We start from the raw sequence: 10,314 nt of genomic DNA on the forward strand, positions 1-10,314 counted from the left end.
TGCTCGGCCTTAAATCCAAATCCTGAGAATCAGGAAGAAAAGAAGAGAATAATCCCCCTAAACCCGGACACCCTATATATGCAGGTACAGCTATCAAAGAGGGAAGCGATACATGTGAGGACAGGGAGAGCGGGGACCAAAATAGCTTTTCCAAAGAGTAATTCTTCCCTTTCTTTTTCTTTCTTTCTTTCTTTTTTTTTTCCCCCTAATAAAACAGGCAAACCGCTCCTGTGTGCTTGGTTCCAGAGAGCAACTGAGAGCAAAACTTTTGGTAGGGGTGGAATTCAGGGCAGGGGAGCTGTGAGAGCAGAGCCCAGACCCCCAGGGATCAGCCCAGCCTGGGTTTACCCCCCCCGTGTCAGCATCTGGCCCCAGGCACATAAAACAAGGACAAGTGTCCTGCTGGCACTGCTGGAGAGCAGCTGGCCCTGCTCTGAGGGGTCCCTGCCATGGGGGTCCTGTGGATGTTGGGTGCTGCCTGCAGTGGGGAGGGCAGAGCGTGGCCCCTGCACTGAGCCCAGAATCCCCACGGATCGGGGGAAGGATGCAGGATGCTGGGATGGGGCTCAGCACTGCTGGGGGAGCAGCATCAATCCATGGAGGGATGGAAGCTGGGAAGGGGCTGCTCGTGCAAGGGAGGGGGGGTGGTGGTGGCTGAGGGGAGGGTGTGACCCACGCAGGGCGCAGCAGAGCCCAGCTCCAGTGCAGGGCCCCAAACCCTCCCTGCCCCACCCTGGCAAATCCACACCTCCCCAAGGGATTCAGATCCTTGTTCTCCAGAGCAATGTGGAGCCAAAGCCCCCCAGAAGGGCCCAGGAGAGAGGAGCATGTCCCTTGCCTGGCACCTGGGATGTTCCACAGGCCCAGCCCCTCCACCTCCACGGATCCCACCTGACTGCTATTGCCCTGCACCTCTGAACACCAGCCCAGGCCATCCCTGCCCCACCTCTGCCACAGGGGATTGTTCCCCAGGGACACCACGGGCTCTCTGGGTGCAGCCACCCAGAGCAGTGATGTGACCCGAGTCCAGCAGCTCCACCTGGAGATGCTCCTGGCTTGGGCTGAATCCAACCTCCTGAAACTCTGCTGGGTGCAAAGGGAGAGACGGAGCCAGCTCCAGGGTGGGCCTGGGGGAGGGCAGAGAAGGCAGGAGCCCCGGGGCAGGGAGCTGGGGTGAGCGGGGCAGCCACCCCGGGCTGATGCTGTGACCTGGGGTGGCTGTGGGGACACGGTGCCGTCCTGCAGACAGTGGTCCCCAAAGGATGCACGTGCCACGTGTGTCCACGGCCACTGCAGGGGAGGAAAGGGGGAAAGGAAAGGAGTGGAGGCAGGGCGTGAGCAGGGGGAGAGGGAGGCAAAGGGGGTCCCACGTGTCAGACACCGCCGAGGGGACGAGTCTCTGTGCAAGGCCAAGTCCTGGGGCAGGAGGGGCAGGGCTAGAAAACCACGGACTGCAGGAGGCGGAAACACATCATCAGGTCCAGGGGGATGGGGGGCTTCAGCAGGTTCCCGTCCAGCCGCAGGTACCGCAGCCGGGGCACGCCGTCCAGGTTGGAGGGGGAGAAGTCCTGGATGGACACGAGCGAGGTGGGGCAGATCTGCGTCCCGTTGATCTCTGCGGGGGGACAGGAAGGCAGGTTAGAGGGAAGGGAGGCAGAGAGAGGATGCTGGAGCCCCCCTCCCTGCCTGTGTGCTGAACCCCATTCGGGGGTTTTGCTTTGCTACCCGGGGGGACGAGCCCCAGCCTCTTCCCAAAGACGGCACAGGAAGATCTCGCCTTTGATCAGAGCCGAAGTAGGTCGCGCTCGCGCGAGGCGCGGCGAGGGATGCGGTGTCATCGGAGAGAGAAAAGGGATCGTTTGGCACATGAAACCTGCCGAGCCAGCCCTGAGCCTCCACGGAAACATCAAGGAAACCCGCTGCAGCCCTGCTCTGCTGGAGATAACGTCAGTCCCCGGCTGGCTGCTCGCTTCTGGGGCTGCACGTGTCCCTCCCCGCCCCAGGGTCCGCATTACGGAAAATAAACCCGGGGATTCTTATGTCATTACCCGGCTCCAGGGACTGAAACCTTACAAAGGCTGGGTAAAACAGGCAAGGAAAAGCTGGGGCATGGTGTGCACAGGGCACCTGTCCATGGAAAGCCGTAGCAGAACCTGGGTGCTGGTGTGTGGGGAGCCAGCAGGAGTCACCACCTTCATTCACCCCAAGGTCCCCCCGGCTCCATTTTGGTGGTGTTTGAGTAAAATGCAGATTAACCAGTGTTTGAACCAGGCACTATTCACAGCATCCTGCCCTTGCTTCCAGACAGCACCTCCAATAGCAGAAACATCTGGAGAGACCAGGAATCATAGAATCCTGGAATGGTTTGGGTTGGAAGGGACATTAAAGCCCACCCAGTCCCACCTCCTACCATGGGCAGGGACACCTTCCACTAGCCCAGGTTGCTCCCAGCCTGTCCAACCTGGCCTTGGACACTCCCAGGGATGGGGCAGCCACAGCTTCTCTGGGCACCCTGTGCCAGGGCCTGCCCACCCTCCCAGGGAAGAATTCCTTCCCAATATCCCATGTAACGCTCTCTCTGGTACTGGGAAGCCATTCCCTGTGTCCTCTCCCTCCATCCCTTGTCCAAAGTCACTCTCCAGTTCCCTCTGAGCCCCTTTAGGCCCTGGAAGGCTGAATGGGAATGCTGAATTTCTGTGTGCTCATCTGTGCTCGCTCTGGTTACACATTTCCCAGGCCAGCAGCTCTCCCGTGGAACTGCAGAGCTGGAACGGTGTGAAAGCCCCGGCTGCTCTGCCAAGGCAGCTCCAGTGCAGCCTTGTTCTCCCTGTTCCTTCCCTGCAGGCTCAGCTCAGGAGCTGAGCTGGGTTATTTCTAACCATCTTGACTGTGTGTTTGGCATCTGTTCCCAAAATATGTGCACAGACTCTCCTGTTGAAATACCCCCATTTCTGTGCCCTGCTGGGGAAGGAGCTGTTTCAGTGGCAGGTGGCCCCAAAGAAGAGCTGCCCGTGACAACCAGCAGAAAATGCCCTGCAGCACCAGGGGGAATTCAGCTCTGCTCCTCCTTCCCCAGTGCAGAGCCATCCCCCTCACTCCTTGTTCACCCTGGAGCTCCCAGTTCGTCTCAACACCACACCCCCCTCTGCAGGGTTCACGTCCCACTGGGTGAGAAAGACCTCCCCAGTGCATCACTTCCCCTCCTCGAGCCCATCCTCCCCCCCAGCCCCAGCACAGCCCCCCCACCTGCCCCTGGAACTCACTTTCAATGGAGTTGTTGTTCAGGTAGAGGTGCTCCAGCTTGGGGCTGATGAAGGGGACGTTGGTGAGCTTGTTGTGGGCCAGGTGCAGCACCAGCAGGTTGGTGAGGTTGAAGGAGTCCTTGGGGAGCCCCTTGTCAGAGATCTGGTTGTAGTTGAGCCGGATGAACGCCAGGTTGGGGAACTCCTTGAAGTAGTCACTGGGGATGTCCTCAATGTTGTTCCTGTCCAGGAAGAGCTGGTGGATGGCGCTGGGCACCCCGGGGGGCATCTTCCTCAGGATGTTGTGGGCCAGGTTGAGTTGCATGAGGTTCTTGAGTCCCTTGAAGGTGTTTTTGTTGAAGACCCCATCGCTCAGCTTGTTGTGGTGCAGATCCAGGAGCACCAGGTTCTCCAGCTTGTTGAAGACCCCAGCAGGGATCTTGGAGATCTGGTTCCTGCTCAGCCGCAGCTGCTCCAGGTTGGGCGGCAGGAAGGCGGGCACCTCCTTGAGCTGGTTCTTCTCCATGTAGAGGAAGATGAGGTTCTCCAGCTTCTCCAGCACCCGCCTGTCCACCTTGCGGATGCGGTTGTTGTCGAGGTTGACCCATTTGAGGCCGGTGGCGTTCCTGAAGGACTCCTCGGGGAGGTCGTCGATGAAGTTGTTCTGCAGGTAGAGGTAGTGGATGCGGGGCGGGATGACGGGCACCTTGCGCAGGTTGCGGCTGTCGCAGTACAGGGCGGAGGGGAAGTCCGGGGGGCAGTAGCATTCCCGGGGGCAGTCTGGGAAGACGGAGGGGGGGCCCGGGGGCAGGGGTGGGGGCAGCTCTGTGGGCTCCACGGGCTCCACGAAGGGCGGGGGCGGGCGGGTGGGTTTGCGGGGAGGTTTCCTCCGCTGCCCGCCCACCCCCGAGACCAGCACGAGAACGAGTGGGAGAAGCAACCTGAGGGCCACCTTCATGGTCCAGATGTTTCCCTGAGGGAGGCAACGAGAGGTGGGTTAAGCAGTGTAAAACACCCCAATTTAGGCACTGTGTCATCTCCCCACCACGGACAGCCGGGAATTTACCCCCAGTCCCTGCCAGTAACCTGCTGTTTTCCCTCCTTCCCTTCGGAAGTCATCTTCAAATCCAACCCCCCCTCCAGAGCACGAGTCACTGAGGTCCCTCTCTCTGGCTCAGCCTCGTGCCATGGGGGATGCTGGATTTTGTCATTTGGGGTGTTTTTCACATGCCACCCTCAGCAGAACCCCACAAAGCCTGGGCCCCCCCCGGGAGGACAGCACTGTCCCCTCTCCCCCAAGGATGGATTGCCCCTTCAGAGGCCTTGATGGATTAAGCTCAATTTTGCACTTAAGCCAGGAAATCAATGATTCAGTAGGAAATTGGCTGTGGATGGGTGTCGGGAGGCCAGCAGCAGTTAGCAGGGCAGCAGAGATGGATGGCCCTGTGCTCAGGGACCGGCTGGGAGGCAGCTCAGCCCTTTCTCAAGGCTGAGTGATAAAATGGGCATTTGCAAGTTTACACACGGGCAGCAAGGAAGGTGTTTGGCTCTGCAGCTCCCTGTGCTGCCCAAATAACCCATCCATCACCTCCAGTCCTGCTGCAGGGGTGGTTATTTGGGGAATAACTGTAGAAGTGGGAGATAGGGAGGGACCAGGAGAGGTCTCTGTGTGCCCTGAGCCAGACAGCTTCTCCTGGATGCCAGCCCAGCACCTTGTCACCCCTCCCTCTTCTCTGGGTCGCTATCAAGCTCACAAAGCTGCCTGTCCCCTCTCTGCTCTCCCTGCTGCTGCCTGGAACAGCAGTGATCATCCCTGCCAGACTAGCTGGGAGCTCTCCAGCTGATCCCTCGGAGGGTGGAGGGATCCAGCTCGTTGCAGATGAGTTCCCCACGAAGCCCCGTGCAGAAGGTGCTTTGGCTGCACCTCTCCAGGGCCAGCTGGAGCAGGCCAGGCTGTGGGTGGGTTTCCTGGGCACATTCCTCGGGGTGCTCGCCAGGCTCTTCCCGGCAGGACTTGTCACCCCAGCAGGATCAGAGCCAAGCTGGATGCAGGGTGAGGCAGATGGAGGAGCTCGGCAGAGGCAGGGGGGGAGAGAGAATGGGGTGAGATGAGAGGGAGGAAGATGAGGAAAGCCAAAGGAAGATGGGGAAATGGGGTGTCTGCTGTGGGAGCAAGTGCTGTGGGATGGGAGCAGCCTTTGGTGATGCTGGAGCTCCTGACGCCGATTTTGGAGCAAAACCAGGCTCTTCCAGCTTTCCCACGCAACACAGCAGAGTGGAGTTCACTGCCATCGTGGCCACAGGGGCCAGGGTTAGGGTCAGGGTTGGGGCCACATCAACCCCCTTTGCCTACAGCTTCCCACTTGGAGTCCACATCCTGCCTAGGGATGTGCCACTGGCTGTGCCACTGCTTCCAGGGCTGCCAGCCCTGCTCCCTTTGAAATGATCCCACGCATTCCTGGGGCTCCAAGGAATTGACTTCTCCCTAGAAAAGCTCCTGTTCTCTTTCCCCCTCCAGGCCCAGCCTGTTCCTCTCCTCGCTGCCTGCTCAGCTCCCATCTGGCTCTGTTTAACCCCACACTCCTCCCCTGCCGGCTGGTTCCAATCAGGGCTCTGGCATCTCGCTGGGGGAAGGGAGGATCAGGGACCAGCCCCGGAGCCAAGTGCTGCCAGACCCTCAGCCCAGCCGTGCTGCAGGAGGTCCCTGCTGGGACTGGACGTGCTTCTGTCTCCAAGAGTCCAGATTCAGTGTCTGGCTGCAGAGAACGGGCCAACTCACGACAGGGATGTGGGGATGTCCCCTCCCCATTCCTTCTCATCCCGCTTCTTTCCTCAGTCACAGCCAACCCTGCACCCTCCACCCACCCTGTCCCAGACCATTCCATAGGATTTTGCCTCTGCTCCAAGACTCAGACCTGGATTCTGCCACCACAGGGGCTGAGCTCTGCGTTTGGCCCTCAGCTCACCCAGAGGTGAGGAGGCACCCCCTCCAGAGGAGGATTGAGCACTGCAGATGTTCAGGGACTCTGCACAGAGCAGGAACAGTGACTGAGCCAGAAATCCAGGCTGGAGAGCGACACATCCTGAGGCATTTGTCAGCACAGAAGGGAAGTGTCAGGAGGCAGATGCAGCCCCTTTTATCCACTGCCACGTCCCCGTGGGGACTGTCACAGCCCCTCTGCCCAGGGCACTGGGCAGTGCCAGCACTGCCACCACCCTTCTCTGCTGGTCCCCACCAGCCTGTCCCTGCAAAGCCACTCCCCAGCCAGCTGAGAGCCCTGCATCCAGAACAACAACGGGGATGCAACAAGCCTGGGGCCACCACAAGCCTTACAATTGCCTCCACCACGCTGGGAGGTTCAAAGCCAGCTCTGCCTGGACCCGGCGCAGCTGGAAGTCTGTTCTCCATCCAGTTGCATTTACTGGAGTTAAAACAAGAAGCCAAACTTCCAAATCCCACGCCCTGATTCTGCAGGAGCTGCTGATGGCAGGGCCAGAGCCCCAGCACAGCCCCTGCTCTGCAAACATCTCCATTTGACCTTTGTCATCGCTCCCGACGGCGATGTCATCAGATCCCGCCTGTCCACAAGGAATCCGTGCAACTGGAATAAAGTTAAGTCATGAAGCAATGAGTGTATTCAGGAAACCAATGGCCTGGCGTGGGGAAAAGGCTCAGTTCATGGACAAAACCAGTTCTGACACCTCCTGAGCCACAGACTGCGCTGACCAGCTTGGCCTGAGTGCAAGGCCGAGGCACCCAACAGATCCCGGCCCGGGGCTTTTCCCAGGAAGAGGCAGCTGCTCCCTCACTCATCCCATTACAACTGACAAAAAAAAAAATCGGCACAACAGCTGGAAATTCCAGCCCCAAATGCCACTGGTGTTTGCTTTCCAAATAGTTTATCTTCGCTGCCTCCCAGTAACCCACAGCTCCCAGCAGTGCTCTCTGCCAGCCCCGGGACCCGTGCCAAGGGCAGGCAGAAAACCCCACCCTGGGGCAAGAGGGAGCTGTGGAAAGGACACAGGAGGATTTGTCACTCCTTTGGGTGCCTCCTGCCCTGCTCTTACAGCAGTGGGACGTGCAGGGAGCAGCAGCTGTCCGGAACCCCCTCCTGGGGAGAGGCTGGGAGGGATAAAGGGAGCTCTGACTTTGGGAGAGGAGGGGAGAGCCTGGATGGCTGGAACCAGGGCCCTTTGCAGTGCATTGTTAGCTCCCTTCCCACCTTCCCCACTGGGAATTTCCATCATCCCTGCTGGGAGAGATGCCCCCACCCAGCTCGGGAACTTGCACGTCGGAGCAGAACAAGGAGGGCAAGCTAAAAATAACCGAAAGCATCCAGAAAACCTCCCCACTTGGCTCCCCTCGTGTCCAACAGCCACAGCCCGTTCGTGTCGCTGCAAGAATCTGGGTCTGATCAGCTGAAGCGAACAGGGAGCTCTTTATCCAGCGGCTCTGGAGCACTGGGAATCGTGGAAAAAGCCGTCCTCCGAAGGGAGGGCAGCCAGGCTGTCACCCAGGCGTCCCCAGGGTCCCCTGGGAAGCACAGCCCTGATGCAACATCCCGCTGTTCTCGCCCTTTCCCAGCCCTTTCCCAGGGAGCAGTGGAGCCACAGGCAGCCTCGTTGGAGCCGGCACACGGCCGAGGCAGCGGCGGGGCTCGCTCCTGCTGCATTCCTCCTGCAGGGGTGGTGTGTGTCCTGCAGGGCTGGGTGTCCCTGGAGACCCTGCCGGGGAGCAGCTCGGACACGCTCCTGGGCTCAGCCGAGGACCTCAGGACGTGGGGACAACAATGCGGGGCTCCTGCGTGCCAGGAGCGTTTCCTCACCGTACCACAGTCACCAGACCCGTTGCGAAAGGCTCATCCCGTTCTCTGCTCGCTCCAGCCACCTCCTCCCACCGCAGGGTCCGTGGGAATGCAGCCCTGGCAGGGAACACCTTCCCGCTGCCTTCCCCGTGTCAGCAATTCCTCCCTCCCTGCGTGTCCCGACCCTTCCCGGCGCTGCTCCCGGCTCAGCCTGCCCGCACATCGCTCTGCCACACACGGAGGAACTGGCTGGACACACACAAAAGCAAATCCTGGGAGAAGATGCTGCCAAAGCGCCGGCAGCGCCGACCCCACACAGGCCCTGCTCCCCCCCAACAGCCCCGCTCCGCTTCCCCTAAGGGTGGGAAACTGCTCTGACACCTCATCCCCTCCCCTCCAGCCTCTTCCAGGGCAGAGCAAACCTCCCACGGGTGCACTTTTATCTCTTCCCAGGTGGAAAGGCTCAGTCTCTCGCCCCTCCTTCCCCAGGGACACCCAGCATTCCTGCTCCGCGCTGTCCCGGGAGGCAGCCCTGGGATGAGCTGAGCACCACATAAGGCAGGGCCGGGATCGCAGCATCCCAGGAAGGTTTCCAAGCCCTCATGCTTCGCCTTCAGTGCCAAGGGGATGAATTTCCATGTTTTGCTTTGTAGATGCTTTTTCTAAACCTCTCAAACAGGCGGGGAAGGACAGGTTTGGGTCGAATCTCTTCCAAGCAATAAAACCCTTTTCCCAGGACTTCAGCGAACATCACTGCCCTGTTTCTTCCTCCCATCAGCTCCTGCCGGAGCAGAGACAAAGAGGCTGCTCCAAACGGGACCCCCGTGGGGGGATGCAGGAGGGGGCTGCCCCTCTCCGCCTGCACACAGCCCCTCTCCCATGGGAGCAGAATCCCGCAGACCTCCAAACCCCGACCGTCTCCTCAGATCGTGCACAAGGGAGGACAAGGTGACCCGATGTTCCCGGAGGCTCCTGGAAGCAGTCCCGGCTCCGGAGGTGTCCGTTCTCCTCTCAGCCTCTTCACCCCCGCTCCTTGCATGTTTTTCCTCCTGCTTCCCAAGGCAGGGGACAGTTCTGGGCATGGCTCGGGCTGTGCAGCCCCCCCGAGCCCCCAGCTCAGGCTGTGCAGCCCCCCTGGTCCCCCCAGTCTGACTGCAGAGCCAGAGGGGAACCTGCGTGGGGTTGTGAGTGTGTGAGAGCTCAGATCGGTGTGGGGGACACACAAAGGGGTCCTCACCCCCTCTCTCAAAAACCTCCTGGCAGCAACTGCAACTCTGTCACAGGGGGAGAGTCCCCAGTCCCCCCCCCCCGCTCCGGCCCCCAACCCAAAACTGCCCCACAGCGAGGAAAACTCCTACAGCCAGAGCAAAGGGAGAGAACAAAGACTCCAACTGGTGCAGAACAGAAAAAACCAACAAGAGGAGAGGGAAAAAAAGGGAAGAACAGATGTTGCTGTGGATGTAGGGGAGGCTGGAGAGGGCAGGGACATCGTGGACCAGCACAGCGTCCTGGGTCGGAGGCTCAGGCAAGGTGAGAAGAGCCTGGGGGGAAAACACCTGCCCACAGCTTACCTGTGTGCACCTCTCCCTCCTCCTGCCTCTTATTAATCCCCAAGACAAGTTTCTCTCTGGCTGTCTCCCTCCTCCTCCTCCTCCTCCTCCTCCTCCTCCTCCTCCTCTCTGCTCCGCCACGAGCGAGCCCGGCCCGAGCGCGGGGGTTTTGTTGCCGGGAGCCGAGGGCGGTGGGAGCGCGGGGGGTGGAGGGCTGGGAGGGCCGGGACGGAGGCAACGATGACAACAATCACGTCTTTCTCTGGCAGCCAAGCGCGGCGCGCACACGGCCGGCCCGCCGGAGGGCTGGCGCTCGGGAACAATTCCTTCTGCTGCGGAGGCTGCTCCCAGCCCGTGTTTAAAAAACAAAGCCAATTAATAATTTCAAATAAGCCCTTTCCCTTGCCGCGGTCCCTGCTTTCCAGGGGCGCGTGTTCGGGATGGTGGGTTCCAGCAGAGCACCAGCCCCCTTGTCCTGCCCGTGGCACCCCCAGAGTGACTTCCAGCTGCTCCCACAACCCCTGCTGAAGGGAATCAGCCCCCGGGGTCCCCTCTGCTCCCTGGCAGATGGATCCTGTAGAACATGATGCAGGGGATCATTCGCTCGCAGCTGGTGCTGAGTTTTAATTTAAATGCTGATGGCACTTATCGAAGAGAAGAGGGGGAGTCACAGTGATGCCACGAGTGTTCGTGGGCACAGGGACACTGGGATTTGCA

At 60.2% G+C, this 10,314-nt stretch overlaps 1 protein-coding gene across 1 annotated transcript; it reads right to left on the reverse strand.

Moving 5' to 3' along the window:
* Positions 1 to 1,328: 1,328 nt before the first annotated feature.
* On the reverse strand, positions 1,329 to 9,868 carry PRELP (proline and arginine rich end leucine rich repeat protein). The gene is made up of 3 exons (XM_027903026.1): positions 9,619 to 9,868; positions 3,264 to 4,215; positions 1,329 to 1,615 (listed from the first exon to the last, which is right to left on the reverse strand). Exons 2-3 carry the CDS (start codon positions 4,198 to 4,200, stop codon positions 1,437 to 1,439), a joined length of 1,116 nt encoding a protein of 371 aa, XP_027758827.1. The 5' UTR covers positions 4,201 to 4,215; positions 9,619 to 9,868; the 3' UTR covers positions 1,329 to 1,436.
* Positions 9,869 to 10,314: the final 446 nt, after the last annotated feature.

Source organism: Empidonax traillii, unplaced genomic scaffold (genome assembly GCF_003031625.1).
Source record: "Empidonax traillii isolate 1590-97213 ecotype Southwest subspecies unplaced genomic scaffold, ASM303162v1 scaffold925:size245191, whole genome shotgun sequence".
Taxonomy (NCBI): Eukaryota; Metazoa; Chordata; class Aves; order Passeriformes; family Tyrannidae; genus Empidonax; species Empidonax traillii.